Source organism: Eptatretus burgeri, chromosome 7 (genome assembly GCF_056783735.1).
Source record: "Eptatretus burgeri isolate ZD-2024b chromosome 7, Ebu_testis_v1, whole genome shotgun sequence".
Lineage (NCBI taxonomy): Eukaryota > Metazoa > Chordata > Myxini > Myxiniformes > Myxinidae > Eptatretus > Eptatretus burgeri.
In genome coordinates this window covers 109,073,702-109,101,076 of record NC_140967.1, presented here as the reverse complement: position 1 = coordinate 109,101,076, position 27,375 = coordinate 109,073,702, and the positions used below count along the sequence as shown (strand labels likewise).

The 27,375-nt window shown below is 45.7% G+C and overlaps 1 protein-coding gene across 12 annotated transcripts in view; it reads left to right on the top strand.

Moving 5' to 3' along the window:
* LOC147024072 (uncharacterized) overlaps positions 1-27,375 on the top strand; it is an 86,854-nt gene that overhangs the window by 31,971 nt on the left and 27,508 nt on the right. For 5 of the 12 annotated variants that reach the window (XM_085890248.1, XM_085890251.1, XM_085890255.1 and 2 more), the window contains 7 exons: positions 4,682-4,777; positions 5,084-5,283; positions 5,418-5,495; positions 5,692-5,858; positions 6,134-6,236; positions 6,379-6,567; positions 26,852-26,955. In XM_085890248.1, the coding sequence (XP_085746374.1) occupies positions 4,682-4,777; positions 5,084-5,283; positions 5,418-5,495; positions 5,692-5,858; positions 6,134-6,236; positions 6,379-6,567; positions 26,852-26,955 (937 nt within the window). Of the gene's footprint in view, positions 1-4,678; positions 4,829-5,083; positions 5,284-5,417; positions 5,496-5,691; positions 5,859-6,133; positions 6,237-6,378; positions 6,568-26,851; positions 26,956-27,375 lie in introns of all 12 variants that reach the window. The other 7 variants (XM_085890247.1, XM_085890250.1, XM_085890252.1 and 4 more) reach the window with 3 other exon arrangements.

The following is a 27,375-nucleotide window of genomic DNA, read 5'->3' as shown; positions in this document are numbered from 1 at the left end:
GTCCCATTTTTTTATTTATTTTTTTTTTTTTTGTATACCTTGGTCGAGGCTCGTATGAGAGCTAACACACAACTCACAGCAAGGAGGCATGAGACAAGAGGGGCGGGAGTGGAAGGGACAAAACAGTGGGGAACAGACACATTAGGTGAACTGTGGAAGGGAGAGGGATGGGGATGGGGATGGGACGGGGAACATGGCGAAGAGAAGATGGACATTTCAGGGACTTTCAGGAAGGAAAGCAGGAGAAATGAAGGAAGTGGGCTTGGGTGGATTATCGGGGGTAGAAAAGATCGAGGATTTGGATGGGGGAAGATAAGAGGTGGTGGTGAACAGCTGTTTTGAAAGCCTGGAGGGAAGAATGGGAAAGAATAGAGTGAGGAAGTTTATTCCAAAGGCGGAAAAAAAGAGGAATGAAAGAGTGAAGATGAGCAGTGATTCGTGATTTTGGTAGTTTTACCAGAAGGGGGTTGTTGGCGGACCTTGAGCGCCCTGTGGAAATGTGGTGGGGACAAATCGCAGAGAGAGCAGGGGGGGGCAAGGCTGGAGAGGAGTCGGTAGAAGACAGAAAGACCACCGACCAACCTGCGGTGATTGAGTGAGAGGCCCACAGACTCAGCTTCATTGCGGGAGATGCCGATGATCCAAAATGCCCTGGTTTCGACAGCATGAAGCCGAGAAAGGTGGGAGGCAGGAGCACCAGCCCAGAGGGGAGAGCAGTACTCCATCAGGCTACGGACAAAAGCTTTGTAAGTGGTAACTAACTAACTAATTTGACTAACTAGACAAAAGGGAAGGGACTATCTAAATATTTTTTAATGGAATAACTGTCTTGGGACCACTATGTGTTAGATACCATTGCTTTGGAGGCAAGCGGTTCTCATAACCACAAATATATATATATATATATATATATATATATATATATATACATATATATACATATATATATATATATATATATATATATATATATATATATATATATATATATATATATATATACATATATATATATACATATATATATATATACATATATATATATATATATATATATATATATATATATATATATATATATATATATATATATATATATATATATATATATATATACATATATATATATATATATATATATATATATATATATATATATATATATATATATATATATATATATATGGAGCAGAGGGTGGTGGGCTCTTGACAGGAGTCCGAAGTGGAGGTCCGCTGGGCCGGTTATTTTGAGCGGCTGTACCAGGCTGATCCACCAGCTGTCGAGTTGGATGTCAAGTGTGTTACAATCCCTGTTGCTGACCCTCCAATCAACTATGGTCCACCTTCGTTTGTGAAAAAAACAGCTTGCGATGAACTGGTTGAAATGGAGTAAAGCTCCTGGCATCTGTGGCATCCATGCTGAACTTCTTAAGGCTGGTAGAAATGCTGCACTCATGTCATTGCATACAGTTTTGTGCTCTGCCTGGAACACAGACATCATCCCAACTGACTGGAAGAGGGGCCTTGTTGTCCCTCTCTGGAAAGGGAAGGGTGATCACCAAGACTGCAACAACCACCGAGAGGTGATGCTGCTCTCGGTGCTGGGCAAGGTCTTTGCTCGGATAATTATTGATAGGGTTCGCCACCATCTGCTTGAGCATCAGTGTCCAGAGCAGTCAGGCTTTACACCAAAGAGGTCAACGATTGACCGTGTCCTCGCTCTTCGGGTCCTCGCTGAACACAGACGACAGTTTCGGCAGGGGCTGCTTGCAGCTTCTGTTGTTCTCTGTAAAGCATTCAAATCAGTGAATCGGGATGCCCTCTGGAGGATTCTTGGTCTTTGTGGGGTGCCACCAAAACTGATAAATCTTACGTCTGAACTATACTCTGGTACTGAGAGTGCTGTGAGATGTGGTGGTACCATCTCTGACTTATTTCCAGTTGTTACTGGAGTTCATCAGGGGCGTGTACTGGCCCCCACACATTTCAGCACTTGTATGGACTGGATTCTGGGGAGGATGTCAGAGAACTCAAGCTGCAGTACATCATTTGGGAATGTCAAGATCTCTGACCTTGATTTCACAGATGATGTAGTCATCTTTGCGGAGACTCTAGATATCTTTTTCAGGGCCCTTGAGGTGCTGATTGAGGAGTCTGAGCCGCTGGGATTACGGGTTTCCTGGGTCAAAACGAAGATCCAGTCTTTCATTGACATCTTGGATGCTGTTTTCCTGTCTGTACCTGTTTGTGGTGAGAATGTTGAGGTCATGGAGAGATTCACTTACCTTGGCAGTGATATTCATGTCTGCTGGCTTTGAGCCAGAGGTCAACAGATGTCTGGGTCATGCCTGGGGAGTCATGGATTCACTGGATCATGGGATGTAGTGCTGCTGGTGCCTGTGTGGGAAGATGAAAGTCCAAGTCTTCAAGTCCTTGGTGCTTCCAGTTTTGCTCTCTGGATGTGAGACTTGGATTTGACCAGGGATTTGAGACAGAGACTCAATTACTTTGGTACCAGGTCTCATTCGAGAATCCTTGGCTATCGCTGGTCAGACTTTGTGCCCAACGAGCGGTTGCTGAGAGAGATTTAAATGAGATTTGTTATCTGCATTGTCCATTAGTGTCAGCTGCAGTTGTGTGGATATGTGGCTCGTTTTCCTGACGCTGATCCTGCTCACCAGATTCTCTCAGCGAGGGAGCCTCGTAAGTGGAGGAGGCCAATAAGCCGACCACATTCCTCGTGGTTGCATCAGGTTGATCAGCATCTCAAGGAGATGGGGATGGGCCAGGCATCTGCCTGGGGAATGGTCATACGGAGGCCCCTGGAGTACTAGCGGAAAGTGGACGCAGAGATGTGCTGCTCCGGTGCGTGCTCCCATACCTGACCTGACCTCGTGTTTCACAGGCAGGGCGATTCATAAAATTGTGTGGCATCGCTGGGATGGACATTAAACAGGTGTCCCATCTGTCAGTATTCATTGGTGGATGTTAAAGATCCCATTGGGTCCTTCGCGAAGAGTAGGCAAGCTATTGCCAACACCCTGAACAAATTTCAAATTATTGCCCTAACAAACAGAGGGCATTGCATCAGCATCACAACCATGCTCTCAACCAATGATGCTATCCTGCAGCCTAATGCTGCATACGAACAAAGAAGAATTTATTCATTTTCTCTTGTCGGTATGCCGAAGTGTTTCTCAAATAATTGTCCTTCACGCAACTGAGAAAGGGTTGAGACCCTTCACTTGCTACCGCATTTAGCAGGACCAGTTAAAGTCTCAAAATTTGAATCCCCCATCTTTACAATTCCATCCTGGATATCATTCTTGTCCAGTATGTGGCACAGTTTCTCATTATACTATCTACCTAAATGTTCAGGTTTTTAGCATACTTTGATGAGTAGTGAAGTTTGTGTAGGATTGAGGGTAATCCACATGGATTTCATGTTGTCAGATGGGAATAAACTGCATCCTTCTGCTTTCTTTCCCTTATTACCTTCAGCAAGTAAGCCCTGTCCGGTAATAGTTTTTTCTTCCTCTCTGCTGCACATTCATTTGCCGACCCCACATTTCTGATCCTCTCGATCCTAACATTCATCCTTCCCTTTCCCTGGAAATCAGACTTTCTGCTTCTTTCCTTTTCTCCCTTACATTCATGCTTTCTCTCTCTCTCTCTCTCTCTCTCTCTCTCTCTCTCTCTCTCTCTCTCTCTCTCTCTCTCTCTCTCTCTCTCTCTCTCTCTCTCTCTCTCTCCCTCTCTCTCTCTCTCTCTGTCTCTCTCTGTCTGTCTGTCTGTCTGTCTCTCTCTCTCTCTCTCTCTCTCTCTCTCTCTCTCTCTCTCTCTCTCTCTCTCTCTCTCTCTCTCTCTCTCTGTCACTCTCTCCCTGTCACTCTCTCTCTCTCTCTCTCTCTCTCTCTCTCTCTCTCTCTCTCTCTCTCTCTGTCACTCTCTCCCTGTCTCTCTCTCTCTCTCTCTCTCTCTCTCTCTCTCTCTCTCTCTCTCTCTCTCTCTCTCTCTCTCTCTCTCTCTCTCTCTCTCTCTCTCTCTCTCTCTCTCTCTCTCTCTCTCTCCCTCTCTCCCTCTCGTCCCCTTCTGTTTTGCTTCTCCATCTTGAAACACTATATATGCACAATTCAATCCACCTTCCATGATAAGATTACACTTTCCTTGGAATAATTTGCTTCATAATGAAGCAGTAGCTTTGTTCTTACCCTTTACTTCCTGTTTATTTTCATTGTCTCACTTTTCTGTCCTTTGGATCATTTCTGTTTGCTTATTACATGTGAATTTGCCTTTTATCCTGTTATGGCATTGCCTCTTACATAGTCCTTTGAGTGTATGTTGCGTTTAGGCGGTAACCGTTTAGTGTTCCTCACTACCCTTTTACAGGATGTATTATAATGTTGCATCTGAAGAACACAAAATAGGAATTAAAGTGAGCTCGGCAATCTAAAATTGTAGAACAGAAATACACAAAAGCATAGCAATGCATTTACATGGCTTCCTCTGTAGTTACAAGTTACATTTCCCATCGTTTTCACGCTGAGTGCGAGGAAGGGCCATCAATGTTTATGGCTCAAACATCCATTTCTCTATTTAAATCATTCCATGTCCATGTCATACTCATTTATGTACCTCTTTTTCACAATCCTTCCCACTTTTTCTCTTAATTACCCAGCAGATGGTGAGACCTCTGAAGAAGGAACTACAATTCTCTCAGCCATTGGGTTGCAGGAACAAGTTGAAACCTCCAATGTTGCCACTACATCTGATCATGGTGAGGCCCCCGAAGGTCCGGATATAAAGGCTTTGCTGAGACCAAGCTTAAGTGAGTGTCAGAGAAACAGCCGTAGTTTATGAAGTGCAAGTTCTATGTTTTCATCTTATTAATACGACGCTGAGGATTGTAGTCTTGCATTCAGATTGCTACATTTCACTTCCTTTGTCATCATTACATACAAACCAATCCATAGTGTGTTCATTCACAGCATTTGCTTTGTTGGATTGATGGCCGGATGTTTGCATGAGCTGGCTCACACTTTCTGCCGATATTAATGTTGGCCAATCATATTTTCTCGCACAGAATGTAACGATTTTGGAACAGAACCGGAGGTTGGCCTTTGGCTCAATGAAGACACGATGAAGGTTATGCATGTAACAGATGTTTTGGATATCGCTGGTATCACAGAGGTTGGTGATCACGAGGAAAAAGGTAGCGAAGACTGTGAATCGCTCACAGGTTCAGAGGTTGAATCGATGAATGGGAGCTGTGATAGACATCAGGTGAGTTTTTGGTCGCAGGTGCAATTGTTATGGATTGGAGATTTGGAGGATGGCACTTGAAGATGAGATACTTGTTGGGAAGTATGATGAATTTTTGGAATGTGGGTGGCATGTTCTGGGTGCATTTTCCACAGGATGCTGAAATGTATAGTTGCCCACTGTGTGATCAACTCTGCTCAACTCCTCGTCAGCTCACCACCCATGTCCGACAGGTGAGACAATTGCTGGAAATGGTCAGCTTATGCTGACGTTGAAAATTTGAAAGTACAGTAATAATTTATGGAGTAAGAAAAGAGTGAGTATTGCTTATCCAAGAGGTTCTTAAATAATTTTGAATCAAAACGAATATGAAGAGCCTAAAATGCAATTCTGTCCAACACACTGACTGAATCTTGCTGTTGTGTCCAGCACAATGGCAGTGGTAATCCTGCAGATGGGAATGTTTGCGGAATTTGTGGAAAGTTTCTAAGTTCAGCCAGCTCCTTGGATCGCCACATGTTGGTGCACTCGGGGGAACGGCCCCACAGGTGCAGAGTCTGTGGACAAACCTTCACCACCAGCGGCAACATGCAGAGGTCTCATTACTTTTGCTCTCCCAAACTGCAAACTGTGCTCATGAATTGCTGACTCCTTTTCCTCTATTCATCCATTTTTTTTCATCACCCATCTTTCTTACACTTCTGTAGCTGCCTGCCTACCCACTCACATCGTTTAACCGGCTCTTCATAATTCCCTTCCATCAATATTCTCTCTTCCTTCATCACACATTATTTCTTTCTTCTGCTCAGCCACCGGTTGCTGGATAGCTCTTAGTCTTTCTTTGTACTTTGGTCATTCATGATATTCTCAGGCATTTGAAAATCCATGAGAAAGATGGTGTTTCCATTATGTCTTCGAAGCTGAATCGGACATCATTATCTTTGGAGAATGGAGATGGGAGCGTCAGCCCAGAGGTTTGATATCTTTACTTTCATTTGTGGCATCTCCTCATTATCATCCTGCTTTTCTTGTACATGATCCTCATTTTTCTCTTTTTCCTTCTCTGTATCACTGTCTTGATGTCAAAGTTCATTCACATACTCTTCATTTTTACAGGACGTTGCTGATGGTGAAATATCTGCAAGAATTGACCGACGAAATCTGTGGCCCAGATCAATTGGTGGAGAACCACAATCTCCAATTTCTGTGCATGGTTGTCGTCCTCGGCGTGGACCAACCCGTAAAAGGCATAGCATTGACAGCGAAAATGATGATTCCAGTCCAGGGAAAAGGCCACGAGAGATGGTGAGTAATTAAGACTTTCTTTTTATTAACTTCCTTCACCAAGGAGGTAACATAAAGTTATCATCGCAAGTTATGGAGTTAAGTTCATAAACAGTAACAATCTGCTTGTTTAAGAGCATATGGCATTGAGGTGCTCACACCAGTTAAAGGTTTAGTCAAAGTATCAAAAGAGCCTAAATTTTCTTTGGTCATCACAGTGGAAGTCAGAGGTTTTACATATTCTGAGCACGATATGTTTGGATGGGGAAGTCAGCATCACCCCAAATAAAGTGATGTTGAGGAAGAATGAGAAATATTTTGATCAGCTTAAAAATCCCAAATTTTAAAACAAAAGACAACTGGAATTACTGTTTTTGTGAACATTAATTTTTGACTTGAGTAGAAGGATAAAACATACAAGCCTATTCACATACTGTTACTCAGGGCTGTACTGATGCCAGAGTGCACCGAAGCGTCGCTCCGGCACTTCAGTCCATTCTTGGTGGAGCTCAGCAGCTCCGCAACATTAAAACAAAAACAAAAAAACACGTTCACGGTCAGTTGCGTTATTGTGCTTTGTGTGCTTTCCTGGCCAAATAATCATGATTAAAGCTTGCCCCAAAGTTTGGATGTGTCAATTAATAGGTTGGGAACTTTGTCGATGGAGCGATATTATAACAATATGGTGATACGGCTCTGTGTGGGAAACACAGACCCGTATCACCATATAAATTGCCGAATACAGAAGTGAAACAAATTTCCAACCATTTTATATCCAGATTCAGTGAATTATCTTGTGTTTTAAAAAAAAGTATTTACACCCTGGATGACGTAAAGGGCATGGAAAACTTTGGATTACGACAACCATTTGAAGTCTGGGTGGATCTTGTGATGTGGCTGTTCTTGTGAAGAATGGCTTATCACATTGTATGAGCAAAGGAAGACCTACAACACATCAATGACACGGATAATATCATTCTTATCTGCTCCACCATCTCCTTCATTACTCTCAGATGTTTATCCGGCCCCAAAGCTTGATGTTCTTTCGTCCAACTCCAAGAAAGACACCGACTCATGGGAAAGACACAAATTAAAGAACTAATACGGGGAGACAGGACGCCAGTTTAACGTCCATCCGAGGGACGGCACACACATTGATGAATCGCCCTGTCTGTGACACAGCGGGATTGCAGTTTATAGCTGGGCTGGGACTCAGGCTAGACAGCTTAGAGGTGAGTGTGCTTGACCATTCTGCCAGCCCTCACCACATCGTACTAAAAAAGAAAACAAAAAAGAACTTCTCTTTATTTCTTAAAATACATCGTTTGTCGAAAAACGATGGTCAGAGAGGCTGATGTGAGTGTTAAGCTTTTGTTTACCATGGTAAAATGTGTGTATTTCATTTATCACTCATTTTGAGGAATAATGTGGTTAGTATCATGAGAAAACTTGATGTGATGGGAGATCTGTTGATGACATCACGGCTGACATTTTTGCACGGCTCTGGTACCTCAAAATTTGGCATGACACCAACCACTGCCATTACGTGATGTTTCACAAACATCATGCATTGATTTTGGTTCACACAAAATTGTTCATTTTTGCGAGATGTTTGATTCATATTTTCCTTTATTTGTTAAAATAATACACTTGTTCCCTACGGGAGTGGGAGGAAGGGTCATATTATTACCCTTTCTGGGGTATATGGATTACAGTAGGTCTCGCCTCGGGTCGGTCGGCGAGGCTCAGGTCCATTATTCTGTGGGGTACACGATAAACATATAATGCCTCAAGAACGTTGGGTTTCTGCTTTTTAAGTTTTGTGTTAAACAGCAGTAGCAACTTAAAAAAGTTAATCATACGTGTTTGTGGTTTATAATTATTATTTTTTACTTCCGGTAAAGGTTCCCCACAAGATGCCACAATAAGCTATTTATACATGTTAATACAGCGTTTGTCCAAGGCAGAAGAATCCCTTGGGGATGGGGGCAAATGAAGTCGCGACAACCTTCATCCTTTGATCCTTAGTCTTCCTGGCAAGTTTGGTTGAGATTGGATAAGTAACGACCGAATGCATCGCGGGCAGACAGACAGACAGATGCACCAAATTGCTTATTTTAGTATGATTGCTTGTCAAATCAATACCTGTCATGGAGCATTGGCATTCTGAGTGAGATGCATTTCCAAGCTCCAGAGATATGAGGAGGGTACACTACTTTGAGTGGTGTGATGGAAACCAGGTAAACATTGGCTGTACAAGTGGATGAGGTTATTCAGTGTACGAGGCGATGGATGCGTCTGAGCATGGCGAGTGTGTCTACATAAACGTACTGTGATGTATAATGCGTGTGGCTTGCGTGATTTGTTCACTGGTTCGATGAGGACAGGTCGAGAGAATATTTCAACATTACTGATGTAAATGCTTCTCTCCAAGAAAGCTTCAATCACTTGTAAATTCACCATTGAAGTTTCATCAGCAAAATCGTGTTAAAAACTTTATTTTTGCTCCTCAGGAGTTGACACTTTTGTCTCTATTCGAGTTTGATGAACATTGCAAAGTTTCATGTTCATCATAAGTTTCTTCCCATACTGTACATCTCACAACTTTTTATCTATTGGTATTTATAAGAAATAGTTACGTTTTATAATTACCTAATTAATAATTCAAGACCAAATAAAGACACCTGAAATAAGGAAGTAGATGGGTGATTACACTGTAACTTGGTGCAAGCATCACCCTTGGCAATGCTTTTTTGTGCAATTTATTTTCTCCAAAATAATATTTTATTGAACGTGAACCCTTTAGTATGACATTTGGTATGAATCCTAACATCACCTCTGCTGTGACTTATGTGACCAATTCATGGAATAGCTTGTTTTCCTGAAATATAATGACAATATATTAAATTAGAGGGGCACTCGGTGGAGCACATACCTCCGCCACGTAATGCCTGATCCACGAGAACATATCGGATCCAATACAAGTTTGAAATATCGTGCTGTATAATTGTTTTTGACCCCATCTCTCAATGGTGAAGAATCACTTTAAAAATTAAATAATTCTCAGATCTGGATTATGGTCTTCACGAAAGTCAAACCAATTTGTGGTGGTCACACACCCAACTGCTCCATCAAGTTTCTTCCGGATCCATCCACAGCTCTTTGAGACATCCCTCACACAGACAGAAAAACAAACAGACAGAAAGGGGTTAAAACATAATGTCCTTCACCTTCAGTGGCAGAGGTAACTGGAGTGAAGTTGATGGCATGCCCTCACAAATCCCCATGCTTCCCACCTCAAGCAAAGTTGAAAGATAGCAAAACGATCCACCAGGAAAAACCGAATATCAAATTTAGAGTTTAATTGTTTTCCCATTTTGATCCCTGTGATCACAAGTCCGTACACCCTAGGGTATGAACTTGGGGTAAAATCCAAAAAATTGTTACATATTTCATGTCCCACAATGTTGATTACATATACAATGTTTCATTAAAAAATGTTGAAAATATGCCCGTAATTACATTTGTTGGTATGTATTTGACCTTTTGACCCTACTGTTCTCTAACCTTCTTGCCATGTGGTGATCATAACTACAAGTTTGCTAAATTTATGCACAACCATTTAGGAGGAGATAACGTGATGGATGGACGGACAGACGGACAGACAGTCAGACAGAGCCCAATACAATCTTCTTCTCCTCCTCTTCCCTTTATAAGGGGTGAGGTCCGATGACACCATGCTACTGCCCTACCTTGGCCACCATGCTCCTCCACCTCCCGCTGTCCTCGGCCAACTCTCTCCGCTGTCCAACCACCCCTACCTTACTGATATCCCTCCTTACACAATCCTCCCATCTCAACCGTGGTCTCCCTCTTTTTCCTCCGACCTTGCTCCATCAACATATCCGCTCTCTTCGCTATTCTCTTTTCCTGCATCCGCACTAAGTGTCCAGCCCATCTCAACTGGCATTTCATCAATCTCCCTGTCAAACTTATCTGCACACCAATTTCTTCCCTCAGTTCATCCATCCTCATTCTAGCCACCATCTTCATTCCCGCAATCCTTCTGACCCAGTTGTTCTTGCAAACCTGCAGCCTCTGTTGTTGTCTCTCTGTCAGTGCTACTGTTTCCAGACTGTAAAGGTAGATGACATCAGAATGATGACATCTGATGTCATTACACATGACATCAGAACCTTACCCTTGAATTTTATTGATATCTTTCTGTCTGCCATTAGTGCCTCCACTGTCCTCCATGCAATCACACCCACCTGAATCCCCCTCCACACCTCTGCCTCAGAACATACAATCCCCAGCCACTGTTCCTCCCAGATACTCCTATTTCCTTGTCTGATCACCTTCCCCTCTAACCTAGTCTTAATTTATTTTCTATGCTGCCCAATCCACATCACCCCAGTCTTCTCCATACTCATCTTAAGCCCAGGTTTCCCAAATGCCTTCGTCCACTCCCCCAGTACTTCCACTCTCCTTCAAAACAGCCAGATCATCTGCATATGGCATCCTTCACATACTACCCCCCAAGCTCACCTTTCTGCTTACCAGCTCCATCTCCATGATAACCTTGATTAGGCTGAGAGCACTTCCCTGCCTCAAACCAATGTTCATGCTGAACTCCTCAGACATCCCAGGACTAACCAAAACTCTTCCCTTCCTTCCCTTGTACATCTCTTCGACTAACCTAATTTCTGCTTCCAGCACTCCCATCCATCTCAGTGTCGCCATCACGATCTCTCTCGGGACAGTGTTGTAGGCCTTCTCAAGGTACACAAATCCCAATGCCATCTCACCTTACACCTCCAACCTCTTCTTCACCAGCCGTCTCAGCATGAACATCCCATCTGTCATTCCCATACCTTCTATAAACACCTGCTGCTCTTTTCTGATCTCCATCTCCACACTCTTCCTTATCCTCCCGTCCAGAATCCTCTCCAGCACCTTCATGACATGATTTAGGAGTGTAATGCCCCTATACTTCCCCGGATCTTGAACATCGCTCTTCCCCTTCCACATCGGCACAATTTACCCTGCCTTAACTCCTCCAGAATTGAACCCGCTCTCGTACATACATTCAACAGCCTCTTCTTCCACTGCAATTATCATCTCTTTACACACCTCATCAATGCCTGGTGCTCTTCTCTTCTTCATCCTCTTCAATGCCGCCTCCACTTCCTGCTCGGTGATCTCCACCAACTCCACTTTCCCCTCTTCATAACGCAGTTGCTCCAGCTTGCAAGTTGCTTCCTTTCCGGTTCAACAGATCTTTGAAATATCCATTTCACAGCTTCAGTACTGCCCCCCCCTCAAAATCATGAGCCTCCCATCATCATCCTTAATCATCCCCCCCCCCCCCCGCTATCCTACATGTCTTTACCATCCTCATCCCTGTCACGAGCCAATTCATATATCAACTTCCTCCCCCATATATTTACATTTTGTACACCTCCTCTTCCATATAATTCCTCACCTTATCCACAACTCTCCTTGCACCTTTCTTCTTCTGCCCATACGTGTGCAGCAACCCCACATCCTGCTGCCTCCCCTCTCCTTGATCTTCGCTATCCTCTTCCAAACCTCCTCCTTTTCACCAACTAGCTGCCTTCGCTACCTCCTCCATCCACCATACCTAGTTTCTATCCCTCGACGGTGCACCCTTTCCTGTGGTCTTTCCACACAAAACTTCTGCAATTCCCCTAAATGCCTCTCTTTACTTATTCAACTCTTCCTCCAAACCTTCTGCTCTGATAAGTTGCTCATACCTAGCCCTCAACCTCCCCTTGTACTCAATGACGAAGTTTCCCCTACAATTCCCCCACCCAATAATCTTCCAACCCCTGCTCCTTTCCTCCCTCCTTTTCTCCATCCGAACCACAAACACCACAGGCTTGTGCTGGATGGTAACATGCTCTCCCGCCACTGCCTTACTTAATCCTTAAACCCTCGACACCAAATTCAGTTCTGTTTCATGGTGTCCACTCCTGCAGAGGTAATCTTGTGGCTGTCCCGCTTTTGAAAGAATGAACCAGTTGAAATGAGAGCGAGAGATGAACCTTCAGAGTTTAGGCTTTATTCCATTTGATTGGAGCCGCTTCTGTGGGCACACCAGGAAATACAGGTTCAGCTAGGAGTACATAAGCAGTAACGTATACATGTGCAGTTAACCATTGCAGACTAAATCCGCGTAAGCACGGAGTTCGATATAATCTCCATTCTCACCAGTCAATGAGCACCTTCAGTTAACGAGCATCAAGTGGACAGCCGATGTCAATAGCCAGAAGGTGGTGTACCGGCGGGAGGAGTACCTGAGGGAGCCAGATGGCGAACCGACACAGTGGTCTCCCTGCCATCCGGGAGCCTGACATGAGCATACTCTGGATTAGTGTCAATGAGTTCGACCCCCTCCACCAGGGGTTCATACTTGCTTTGTCGTACCGGGCGTTTCATGAACACTGTACCGGGGTGGGTCAGCCAGTTGGGCACCGTTTGACCGTCAACATAACGTCGTTGGTGAGTAAACATACGTTCGTGAGGAGTGGCATTTGTGGACGTGCAGAGCAAAGAGCGTATGGAATTCAGAGCGTCAGGAAGAGTAACCTCCCATCGCTCAGGGCCCAGTCCTCTCGATTTCAGCGCCAGAGTTACGGCTTTCCAAATTACTCCATTATACCGTTCCACCTGCCCGTTTCCCTGTGGGTTGTAACCCGTCGTTCGACTAGTTGCTATGCCGTGCTCTAATAGGAATTGTTTTAGCCCGGCCGGCATGAAACACGGCCCTCTGTCTGAATGTATGTACGAAGGTCTCCCAAACATAGCGAAGAGGTCAGAGAGACATTTTACGACAGTGCCCGAGGTCATATCCGAGCACGGAAACGCGAAAGGGAACCTTGAATATTCATCAACAACGGTGAATATGTATCTGTTGTCTGTTTCGGTCGGTAGGGGCCCTTTGAAGTCGATGTTTAGTCTCTCGATGCAGGAAGTAGCCTTGATCAGTCTGCCAGAAGCCGCGCCATAGAATCTGGGTTTTAGTTCAGCACAAACAGGGCATGAAGCATTCATTTGTTTAATATCTTCAACAGAATAGGGAAGATTTTGTCTGCGTACGAAATGTGCCATCCTGGTTACCCCTGGGTGGCACAGAGACACATGGAGGTCTTGCAAAGCCTGACTGATTGTTGCCGAACTGTAGACCCGGGAGAAGGTATCTGCAGCAGGGTTTTCTTTCCCGGGCCGGTAAACAATGTCGTACCTGTAGCAAGCTAGGTCTATCCGCCATCTCATAATTTTTTCATTCTTAATTTTCCCGTTATTTTTCCCATCAAACATGAAAGCCACGGATCGTTGGTCCGTAACGAGCGTGAAGTGGTTTCCCAGTAAATAATGTCTCCATTTACGCAGCGCTTCGACGATGGCGTACGCCTCCTTCTCTATTGCCGAGTGTCTCTGCTCGCTTCTAGAGAGAGTTCTCGAGAAGAAAGCGGCCGGCCGCCCAGACTGATTAAGTGTAGCAGCTATGGCGTGATTTGAAGCGTCGGTCTCCACCACGAAGGGCACCGAGCTGTCGATCGATAAAACCACGGACTTACTGATATCATCCTTGAGATTGTGGAAAGCTTTTACGACAGCGGCATCTGGTGGAAAGTTTTTGCAATGCACTAGGGGATGTATTTTCTCGGAGTATTGCGAAATCCATCTTGCATAGTAGCGAACATACCGATCACCCGGCGCATTGTTTGCAAAACCTGAGGTGGTGGAAGCCCACGGAGCAGACGCAATCACACAGGATCAGGCTTAACTGTCCCGTCGGCTCTTATGTAGCCGAGAAGGTCAATTGACCTTGCCGAGAATACGCATTTCTCGTAGTTGAGAGTCAGATTATATTTTCCAGCAATGCTCAAGAATCTGTCCAGATTCCTATCATGTTCCCTCTGATCCCTACCGCACACTGTGACATTATCCACGTAAACAAAAGTGTCTTCGAGGTTTTCATCTGAGATGATGTCGTCCATAACCCGTTGGAAGCAAGCTACTCCATTCGTGACACCGAATGGTATCCTTCTGAACTGGTAGAGGCGCCGCCCTGCCTGGAATGCAGTGTACGGTTTGTCTTCCTCTCGGATGGGAATTTGATGATAGGCGCTTCGCAAGTCGATGGTACTGAATACCTTATAATTGGCCACGCGTTCGACCATCTCATCTATGCGCGGCAGGGGCTAGGCGTCGAGTTGGGTGAAGCGATTGACCGTTTGGGAATAATCGACAACCATCCGTTTCTTATGGTTCTGACTGCTGGTTACTAACACCTGTGCGCGCCATGGCGAATCGCTCGGTTCTATAATTCCCTCCTCCAGTAATCGCTTGGTTTCCGAAGTGATGAAATTCATGTCAGCAGTGGTATATCGCCGCGATTTGATCACTATCGGTTTGCAGACCGGCGACAAGTTAGCGAACAGCTGGGGGGACGTCACCTCCGCGGTGGTCAACGCATTTAAAATTAGACGAGGCTTGCTTCCTCCAAAGGGTATTTCGACGCTCGTGTGCTGCTTGAGGACATTATGACCCAGAATTACGTCTGCGCACAAATCACGAAGCACCAGCACCTTTACATCCCGATGCGTGTACCCTTTTACGTCCAATTCAACATTGCAGTACCCTCGTACGCGGGATTGTAGTGAGGTGGCGGCCATGCATACCGTATTGTCAGTCGGGTGGATTACCCATTTCCTGCCCTTCACTAGCGAGCTGTTGACGAAACTTTCAGAGCTACCGGTATCAATCAGTGCCTCAGCCATATGCCCGTTAATTCGTACGTTGATGATAGCCTTGGATAGATTCCCCGGGGAGGCTGCAGTCAATTTATTTTGCGAGTAGAGAGCCGCAGAAGTGGGTTTATTTCTCCTTAGAGTAGATTTACATACCCTGGCATAATGCCCTTTCTTGTCGCAATTCATGCATGTGGCATCTCTGGCGGGACATTTTTGACGAGGATGCCTTTTGTACCCACAAAAGAAGCATTTACCAACCGGAGCAGTTGCTGAGGAGTTTGACGAGGTCTGGGTATCCGGCTCCTCGGGTGTTTCTCCATCCCTCATGTCTGGCTGTGTCTGTGCCAGTGGGGTTCCTTGGGTTCCCATCGTAGCAGCGTTCATGAGCAGCATCGGTGTCCCAAATGACTCAGATTGCTGCTGAGCCGTATCCATCGCTCGAGCCTGATCGACTACCTTGTCAAGAGTGGGTTGCGCTTTCTCTAGTAAGCGTTGCCGTATGTGGGCTGATCTGAGTCCTTGGATGAATGCCTCCCGGGTCGCTCCCTTTCGGTGTTCCTCGGCGCTTACCGCCCGGAAGCTGCAGTCTTTGCCCAGCTGATTCAGAGCTTGCAGGAACTGATCGATCGTCTCCCCGGCTGCTTGCTTGCGCGTGTCGAGAAGATGTCGTATGTATACCTCGTTCTTGGGCTTCACGCAGAGCGCCCGCAGCACGTCGATCGCTTCTTCGGAAGTGTCGCACCCCGAGAAGAGCCTGTACACGCCGGGCGAGACATGATTCACGAGAGCGGCAAATTTGTCAGCTCCCTCCGCGATGATGGTCAGATAGCGTGAGAAGGAGCAGAACCAATGTGACCATTTCATTTCTGCGTCAGTCGTGTTTGGGTCTGCGTCGAACCTCCCTGGTTTGTAGATCTTGTCCAACTTTGGTTGAGAGAGCCGAGAAAATCAAATGGAATAAATTGAAATGAGAGCGAGAGATGAACCTTCAGAGTTTAGGCTTTATTCCATTTGATTGGAGCCGCTTCTGTGGGCACACCGGGGAATACAGGTTCAGCTAGGAGTACATAAGCAGTAACGTATACATGTGCAGTTAACCATTGCAGACTAAATCCGCGTAAGCACGGAGTTCGATATAATCTCCATTCTCACCAGTCAATGAGCACCTTCAGTTAACGAGCATCAAGTGGACAGCCGATGTCAATAGCAATGCCCCGGGGACAATCACTCGTGCCGCAGAGACATCCCCTTATACGCGAGACGCACAACATGTGATCCCGCGTCATGTCCCTCGATTCACGTTAATTCACCACACCAGTTATGGCCATCCCATTCCTCACCACCAGCTATTGACCCTCTCTATTCCTCAGGTCAGGTCAGGTATTGGAGCATGCGCCGGAGCAGCGCGCCGCTGCATCCACTTTCCACCGGTACTCCAGGGGCCTCCATCTGGCTATCCCCCAGGCAGATGCCTGGCCCATCCCCATCTTCTTGAGATGCTGATGTCTCTATTCCTCACTCAACCAAATTTACCAGCACATTCCTCTTCACCAAACTCGGCGCGTTAAAGCCCCTGCAATGCAGAGCATCACATCCAGCTCAACCATTTTCATCATCCTCGAAAGTGCATCCCTGAATTCCTGTTTCTCCTCCCCAGTCCTTCCCATTTGTGGCCCATATACTGACAAAACACACTATTTGCCTCTGTGTCACCACCCATGCCATAACTATTCGTCCCTCACATCTTTCCACTCTGAACACCTGCTTGCTGATCTCTTCCGATGCTATTATTCCACCTCTTTACTCCTTCCATCCCCACCCATGTGCAACAGCTTGAACCCTCCCACCAACCTCCTCACCCTGTCTTCTTTCCATTTAGTCTCCTGCACACACAACACTTCCAACTTCCTTCTCTGCATCATCGCTACCATCTTGACTTTTCCACCCCCCTCCCCCCCAATTGATCCGACATTAAAACTACCGAGCCAAATCTCGCTTCTGAACCGCTGCCCACTTGGCAGAGCTAGTACCATCTTGACCAGTCTTGGGCGCTCTGGTCATCAATCAGCAGCGCTGCTCGGGCTAACCTACTGGACCACTACCCTGGTCTGTTATCATAATCTTGTGTGTGTGCATGCATGCACACCACTCTCTCCACTCGCTTTCCACCTGCCCACCCCTTGGCTCTCCCTCCACCCTTGACTCCTCACCCCTACCCTCGAGGTACTCATCTCTACCCCCACCCCACCCACCCCCTCTTCTCTTCCTCCCCCCCACTCCACTAACTCCTTCCCTCTTCTTTTCCTCCTCCACCCCCTCCCCTTCATTATGGCCTGCTCTCCCCACTCTCCTCAATACATTAAAGTTGTGCTTTTTCTGCTTTCAACAAGCAAATGTTTTTCACGTAATAAATCACTCAATTCTTTCACAAATATCACAGTTCAAGAGTGACCCAGTTTGACCTTCATCACGCTCATGCAAATATGCTCCTTGACTCCCACGCTCGGACATCCTTGACCCCCCCATGCCCTAGCTACACATTAAAAAAAAATACCAAACCCCACACTTTCGGTCTGCCAGTGCCCCGCTGTGCAGGGCCGACCCACAAAGGAAAACCCAGCTGAGTCCACAGGTACAAGGACTAAATGTAGTCCAAACCGCTGATTCACTCCATTGTCCTGCAGGCCGAGCCGAGACCACAAGAAACGTAGCCCGTATTGTTGATCCACTCCGCTGTCCCACGGGCTGAGCCACAACTATATATGAGGCCCTGTGAGGAGGAGTGATGTAAGCGACATTTTTTAATGATATGATGATGATAGGCTCAGATGATAGGGTAAGGGTTAAAATAGTGCTATATGGCGTTAACTCCAAAATGGCCGATGTGTCCCTTACATCACTCCTCACGGTGCCTCATATATATATATGTATGTATATATATATATATATATATATATATATATATATATATATATATATATATATATATATATATATATATATATATATGTGTGTGTATGTGTATATATAATATATATATATATATATATATATATATATATATATATATATATATATATATATATATATATATATATATATATATATATATATATATATATATATATATATATATATATATATATATATATATATATATATATATATATATATATATATATATATATATATATATATATATATATATATATATATATATATATATATATATATATATATATATATATATATATATATATATATATATATATATATATATATATATATATATATATATATACACATACACACACATATCCATCCATTGGGACCATACTCTGTTCAGAGCATTGGTGCTGCCTCAGCAGTCTCCTTGGCTCGTGGATACAATCCTCGACGGGTCGCCACTCCGACACAGACACACATACATATATATATATGAAGCGCCGTGAGGAGTGATGTAAGGGACACATCGGCCATTTTAGAGTTAATGCCATATCGCACTATTTTAACCCTTACCCTATCATCCGAACCTATCATCATCATATCATTAAAAAATATCGCTTACATCACTCCTCCTCGCGGGGCCTTGGTGCTGACTTTCCTGAAAAGAACAGAGTCTTCAATGCATATGATCCTCTACCTACCCTTTTCGCCTTAAAAGACAGCTATTTGCAAGCCAGCACGTGGACTTCCCTCCCACTAAGGTCGAGAAGTTCGTCGTCAGTCTTGACACAAGCCTGGTGTTGGCTCAGTGGTTTGGGTGGCAGCTTGGGATCCTACGGTCCTGAGTTCAAGCCCGGGCGGCCGCTGAATTAATACACCAAGGGGTCGACTCAGCCTGTCATCCTTCCGAGGTCGGCGAAATGAGTACCAGTTCCAGTGTGTGTACTGGTAGAGGGGCACTGCATCAGCGACACAGTCGCGCTATATGTGTACATGTTTATGTTTATCCTTATTTGTGTGTATATATATATATATATATATATATATATATATATATATATATATATATATATATATATATGCGACATTTTTTAATGATATGATGATCATAGGCTCAGATGATAGGGTAAGGGTTAAAATAGTGCGATATGGCATTAACTTTAAAATGGCCGATGTGTCCCTTACATCACTCCTCCTCGCGGAACCTCATATATATTGTTACGTTTGAGGGGGGGGTATGCATTCAAAGGGTAATTAGGATGTTTAATTAGGTATGCCATACTGTTCGAGTTTACCAGGATCTCGATGTAATAAGTAGTAATTGAGTGGTGATAAGTTGTCTAGTAAATGTTCATTTCTTCAAGGGGAGAGATGATAATTGTCACGTAATTAGATAGGGACACGGGATAGGGTAAGTGTGTCTGCGTAAACCCCTTTTGGTATTCTCTGAGGACTGGCCGTGACGTCACAGGACAGTTCAGCGGATGGCTCCGCCCCGTGATCACGATTGGCAGAAGGCGACGGCAGTGGGCCAATAAACGGCTCGATTGGAGGTGACGAGGGCAGAAGGATAAAAAGGTTCTGTTCGGGGTCGAAAAGGAAGAAGAAGAAGATTACAACCAGAAGATCGTGGTTTTTTTTTGGTGTGGTTTTTTTTTGGTGTGGTTCCCTGTGGCGGCAGAGAGCGTCCTGGTTGCTGTGCTGAGTCGATCGTGCTCTTGATCGTGTCTGGGAGCCTTGCTGAGCCTCGTGCCTCGCCTTGGTTGGCTCTGGGGTTCTGCTGACTCGGAGTACGGGGTCGAACGGCGGGCGGACCTGCCTCCCTCTCCTGCTCGCGGCTTGGCGCGGGAGCTGGTTCCCTGGCGGCTGTGGGCGGACTTGGGCCAAGACCAGGAGGTCGACAGCACCGCGGTTTCTCCTGCCCCCCCGGCGAGAGCAAGGCCGGCTCGTCCGGCGCCGATCCAGGGACAGTTGCGTCCGCACCACGGTCCAGCCTGACCACCAGAGATAGCTACGTTTTGTGTGTGTGTGTGTGTGTGTGTGTGTGTGTGTGTGTGTGTGTGTGTGTGTGTGTGTGTGTGTGTGTGTGTGTGTGTGTGTGTGTGTGTGTGTGTGTGTGTGTGTGTGTGTGTGTGTGTGTGTGTGTGTGTGTGTGTGTGTGTGTGTGTGTGTGTGTGTGTGTGTGTGTGTCTGCTTGGCTCCTTAAAGGGTTTGAGATCTGTATATTCATTGGAATTGTCTGTGTTTTTCCCCACGCCCGATCCCACACCATCCCGTCGAATCGCCCCGGATCCCTCTTCTTGCCGAGTCTTGTTATTTCTGGTCAGTGGTAAAAAAGAGAATAAACATCATCAACTCAGTGAAAAGTGACTCGTGCCACCTTCCTCATCCCGTTTGCGGTAGAGCGATTAGAACCGCCATGTTTGGGTTATAAACAAATAAATCGCCTCCATCGTTTCGGCTCATTCTACGTTGGCGGGACTGTTCAAGTCCCGTGGACGTCACATTGGTGTCAGGGTGTTGGATGTTCGAACCCCTCTAAATTATATACCAGGATTAAAATCTCGCCACGAATTGGAATATAAAATTACTGCAGAGAAGCGCGCGAGCGCGGGAAAATTTTGGCGGGATTTTTCAAATTTGAATTAATTGGCGGCAAACGGGACTTCTGCACCATGGCGGATGTGCAGATGTTTGAGGAGGAAGGCCACGTGTCTGGCAGCGAGTCGGGGGAAGAAGGGAGAGACGGGGGTAGGGTTGGAACCTCCCCCATTCCGAGCGTGGACCGTGTTTCATCGCCCGTAACGGGGCCGGCAGCACCGGAAACCGGCGCGATGTCGATCCAGACAATGTTGGAACATTTAATAGGGGACATGACGGTACAAATAGCAAATCAATTCGTGACACAGAGGGCAGAAATGACAGATCAATTGGGGGTAATGGGGGTACAGTTGGGTGCACGGATTGATTTAATGAGGGATGAATTGGGGGAAAAGATGGAGAAAATGAAAACTGAGATGCAGGAGTGTGTGGATGTGAAATTGGGAGATATACAAAGTAAATTCGAGGATAGATTGGAGGAAACAAAGGTAGAAATTACATTGGAGGGGGAAAATATACGGAAAAAATTGGTAGATAATATTGATGCAACGAACATTCGGGTTGATGAAGTGGATGAAAGCCTGGAACGTCATCGTACCTGTGTGGATGCTCGTATGCAGCTGCAAGTTGAAGAGTGGGGAGAGCTGAGGAAGCAAGGGATGAATTTGGCGGAGGAGGTAAAAGGATTGGAGGCTCGTTTGGACGAACAAGATAAAATTATGAGCCAAGATGAAGTCTTGGATAAAGGCCTGGTAGAGCCGTCTTTTTGTAAGTAGAGTGTCCGGGTTGGTTGAGGAGCAGCTACAAACTCGCGACGGAGCCTTGGAGGAGGTTGTGCGGGCCCAGAAGATCCTGCGGGAAGAGGTGAATCGGTCCATTCAACGTTTGGAACAGGAGGCAAAATTGACCCATGAGACCCTCACCACAAAACATCTTTGGCCACAGTGGGCTCCGAAATTGGATACGTAGCCACAAGGGTGTTTGATCCCTGGGCTGGATTCGGACAAGGGAGAAACTGAGAAGCGGGCCACCGTAAAAGTGATCCCCCTGGTACATTTTGACGGGTCAGGGAGCGTTGAAGCTTTTCTGACGCAATTTGAGTGCATTTCCCGACTAAACGGGTGGAATGAGCGGGAACGTACAGGGAATTTGGTGGCAATGTTACGGGGACCAGCCGCAGACGTGTTAAACGTGATCGCGGAGGGGATGTTAACCAGCTCCCACATTTGCGAGGCGTTGAGCCGTCGGTTTGGGTTCGCGGCAAACTGTGATCTGGTGCGGGCCCAGCTCCAGCACCGCAGATTAAAGCCGGGTGAGACAGTGCAGGAGCTGGCACAGGACATTTACCAATCAGTCAGGATCGCGTATCGAGACCTTACAGTGGAGGCGTGGGACAGACTGGCACTAGAGAAATTTTTAGCTGCTCTTCCTGACCCTGAGGTCCGAGCGCTAGTGGAGTTACAGGATCCACCCACCGTTCACCGAGCGGCCGAGTGCGCGGCCAGGCTGGCCTCGTGGAGTCGGCCGGGTCGTGTTCCAGAGAGGCCATCGGTGACGATCCGACAAGCGGAGATCCAGGATCAGGGAGGGGGGCTGGGAGAAATTGGCATTACCCAAATGTTTCAGGAAATTTGCCAGAAACTGTCAAGTTTGATGAAGGGTAATCCAGTAGTTAGTGCGCCAAAGCGGCGGGGTCCAGCCCAGCCAATATAGCAATTAAATTATGGCCGAGGGGGTCCGGAACCGGAAGAGACATTTCACCGATACCCACGGGGGCCTTTTATGGGGAGTTGTTTCCGGTGCGGGCGAAGAGGACACATGCAACGATATTGCCGGTACCCGGCGATGGAGGGACCCTCCAATAGACTTTTAGACTCGGAGAGGGTGAATCCTCCTGCTGAACCGCCAGGTCTATCCGAGATGCCTTTTCATAGGTCTGGTCCGGAGATCATTGTCGGGGGTCAGGGAGACTAGATTGGGCTGAGCATATACGGCCATGCTCAGCTGCTGAGATTGTGGCGAAGTGCCCTCCTTTGGTGGAAAAAAAAAATGAATTGTGGGAAAATTGGCATGGGTTTGTAAGTTCTGCTGGGTTTTAGAGTGACAATCGGGACAGTGGGTAATTGGAAACAAAGCGGGCACGAGTGGCTGTCCAATGGCTGGTGCGTGGATCGGGTGAGAAATGCTGTGTGAGTTGTTTTAAGTGAAGAAGTGAAATGTATGGTGCACACATTGTTTTTTTTGGGCATGGTGTGGTAACAGGGAAGGTCATGGTCGGTGAAGTGTTAGAAATGCAGGTGTCACATGTAAGGCTGATGGGGTGGGGGAGTCATGTGGGTTTTGTGGGTGGGGATGATGTGCTTGTCCACAGGGATTGCTGAAGCTCATGGTGAGCGGGAATTGCGACCCCCTTCAAGGAGATTCACCACCTGGTGGCTAATGGTGACAGTGTCTGGAGGCAACTGGGAGAGGGTCTGGTAGGGCGACCAAGGCGGGTAGGACCTTGGCGACCCAGGAAGGCCAGATGAGCCAGTGAGACCCCTTCCAGAGTGTTGTACGGGATTAGAGCTGATGGCTACCAGGTGGGAGGGAATCAAAGGGAGCGGGGCGGAGAAACGTCCGGGTTGGACTAAAGCTTACCTGTGGGCATGGTTGCACCTGAGATGCCCCCATCATCTTGTGGTAACCCACCCCACGGCCATGACGGGATTCAGCCTGCATGATTAAAATGAGGACCATGACCTAGAAATGTGATGATGACCATGGTGTGAGTGTTGTGAAGATGTGTGAGTCCCACCCGATCCCGCACAACTTGACAGGTGCAGCGAGGGCATGATGTCCGCATAATTTTGGGGCAAGCAAATTTGAAAATTGGCTCCCCAGGTAACGCTGGGTCTATTAGCATCCACTGGGGGAGGCGGTCAAGTGTAAATATCCTGTGAATAGTGTCGTTAAGGCTTAGAGTAGGAATGTAAAGTATAAGTGTTGTGTTTTTGTGGAACCTTTTGTTTCCCCTCCCCAGATCACTGGGAGAGTGCTGGGCAAGAGCGATGATCCGGAGGATGGAGTGCAACTTCGCTCAGTGCTCTAATGTGATAAAATAAAAAAAAACAAACAAAAAAAAAAAAAACGAATGATTGTTTAGGCGAGGATAAGGCCATAAGGGGGTAGTACATTAAGCAGGATAGGAAAGTTAGCTGCGACTCGCTGCCCATTGCCCCTCCTACTTTATTTCGTTAGGTTAATTAGGTGTGAGTCAGTAAGTGTTAAGGCTGGTACGGTAGCGCCTGTGATATACCTTGCAGGAGCTGCGGTACCAGAGGAGGGGGCAGTGTTACGTTTGAGGGGGGGGGTATGCATTCAAAGGGTAATTAGGATGTTTAATTAGGTATGCCATGCTGTTCGAGTTTACCAGGATCTCGATGTAATAAGTAGTAATTCAGTGGTGATAAGTTGTCTAGTAAATGTTCATTTCTTCAAGGGGGGAGATGATAATTGTCACGTAATTAGATAGGGACACGGGATAGGGTAAGTGTGTCTGCGTAAACCCCTTTTGGTATTCTCTGAGGACTGGCCGTGACGTCACAGGACAGTTCAGCGGATGGCTCCGCCCCGTGATCACGATTGGCAGAAGGCGACGGCAGTGGGCCAATAAGCGGCTCGATTGGAGGTGACGAGGGCAGAAGGATAAAAAGGTTCTGTTCGGGGTCGAAAAGGAAGAAGAAGATTACAACCAGAAGATCGTGGTTTTTTTGGTGTGGTTCCCTGTGGCGGCAGAGAGCGTCCTGGTTGCTGTGCTGAGTCGATCGTGCTCTTGATCGTGTCTGGCAGCCTTGCCGAGCCTCGTGCCTTGCCGAGCCTCGGTTGGCTCTGGGGTTCTGCTGACTCGGAGTACGGGGTCGGGCGGCGGGCGGACCTGCCTCCCTCTCCTGCTCGCGGCTTGGCGTGGGAGCTGGTTCCCTGGCGGCTGTGGGCGGACTTGGGCCAAGACCAGGAGGTCGACAGCACCGCGGTTTCTCCTGCCCCCCCCTGGCGAGAGCAAGGCCGGCTCGTCCGGCGCCGATCCAGGGACAGTTGCGTCCACACCACGGTCCAGCCTGACCACCAGAGATAGCTACGTTGTGTGTGTGTGTGTGTGTGTGTGTGTGTGTGTGTGTGTGTGTGTGTGTGTGTGTGTGTGTGTGTGTGTGTGTGTGTGTGTGTGTGTGTGTGTGTGTGTGTGTGTGTGTGTGTGTGTGTGTGTGTGTGTGTGTGTCTGCTTGGCGCCTTAGAGGGATTGAGAACTGTATATTCATTGGAATTGTCTGTGTTTTTCCCCACGCCCGATCCCACACCATCCCGTCGAATCGCCCCGGATCCCTCTTCTTGCCGAGTCTTGTTATTTCTGGTCAGTGGTAAAAAAGAGAATAAACATCATCAACTCAGTGAAAAGTGACTCGTGCCACCTTCCTCGTCCCGTTTGCGGTAGAGCGATTAGAACCGCCATGTTTGGGTTATAAACAAATAAATCGCCTCCATCGTTTCGGCTCATTCTACGTTGGCAGGACTGTTCAAGTCCCGTGGACGTCACAATATATATATATATATATATATATATATATATATATATATGTATATATATATATATATATGTATGTATATTTATATATACCAGGGCGGGCCCGTCGGTGCTTGCCCGTAGGTGAGTGCCAGGATGTGCAGACTGTCTCTCTCTCTCTCAAACCTCGAAAAGGCACATCCACGGGTCCCCAGCAATATTCCTGGCAAGTTTCAATCGTGCAAAAGAAATAATAATAAAAAATAAATAAATAAATAAATAAACATTAATTGTGATGTCATAGCACCGTGTCCTGTCATTGGTCGACAGATAAATTACCGTAACTTGGGAACCGCTCGGCCGATTAATATCAAACCTTGAAAAGCACATCCGCGGGGCCCCAGCAATATTCCTGGCAAGTTTCAATCCGATCGGACCGGCGGTCGTTGAGAAATGGCGGTCGCAGAGAGGCAGACAGACAGACAGACACACAGAGATTGCTGGAATTATTGATATATATATATATATATATATATATATATATATATATATATATATATATATATATATATATATATATATATATATATATATATATATATTTCCTGTTCATTTATAATTATATCATTTATACCAAACGTATAGCACAACCACCATCACATAAAATTGATTGCAATAAGCCCCCCTCTTTGAAAAAAGAAATCGTTGGGATAATAATTATACAGGATGTCCCTAAAAAAATGACATCATTTGAGACTTGAATATCGAAGTAACTGCATGTCCCAGGCAATGAAAGTAAATAGGCTTCATGTTGAACAATGATAGATTTATTTATCAAAATTCGAACAAGAGATTCAGAGGGATGTAGATTTTATAACCGCTTTCTCAAAACTTCACAAATGTTCAATATGCGCACCGCCTGTGACACGACACACATCAAGTCGGTGGTCCAGCTCCTGCCAAACACGCTGTAGCATGTCTTGCGTAACATTCTCCAGCGCCTCAGTGATTCTCTGCTTAAGTTCCTCTAGGCTTGTAGGAAGAGGGGGATATAGACCAGTCCTTTCACATTGCCCCATAGAAAAAAAATCACAAGGTGTCAAGTCAGTTGAACGTGGTGGCCATTTCAACAGCACATTGTCATTATCACTGGCATGGCAATCCATCTTCCTGGTAGATTCTCATTGAGATAAGAATTAAACATTCAACTTAGTTAGTTTTTACACATTTTGTTAAAATTTGAGATAATTTGAGTGAGAATTAGCTCTGTTATTAGACTACGAAATGATGTCATTTTTTTAGGGACACCCTGTATATTGTTCCTAGATAGTCACCATGCACACATTTCTGTTTCAGTTGGTTGTTGTGTTTCTCATTTGCTATAATATCATGCAAGTTGTCATGTAATTGAGATTGCGATGCTTTTGTGATTCCATAGAGCCTCTGGTCGGGTGCTGTTATCTGTCCATCCTGTTTGGCCTCCTTTTCTACTGAGTCTCTCTTGGATACTCATTTGGAGGAACATGTTGGAGAAAACCTCAGGTGTGCTTTCTTTTTGAGTCTCTGATTCAGATAATTGACCTGGTATATAATTAACAAGCTTGCATTGTTGGCTTAACACACATGTGTGACATCTTTGTTTCAGGCATGCTAATCTTGATTTGATTGTTATTTCTATACACTGGTTTTTATTTTTACTCCTAATTTTTCATTTGCTGTCGTTTACATTTATAGACTTTAGATATTTTCATCTCCCCCTAGCGCATGTGATCGACCATGTTGACAAAGTGCAGTCATCAATCCTCACGTAAATAAATTTGCTTTTTGTTGTGTTGACTCCGACGTAAACATAGGTCTGACTTTGATGCATTTATCCAGGTTATGCTATGGTATACTGCTTCATTTATGTTGTCAAATTATTATTTCACAATAAATATGTTCAAACAATGGCTTATAACTTTT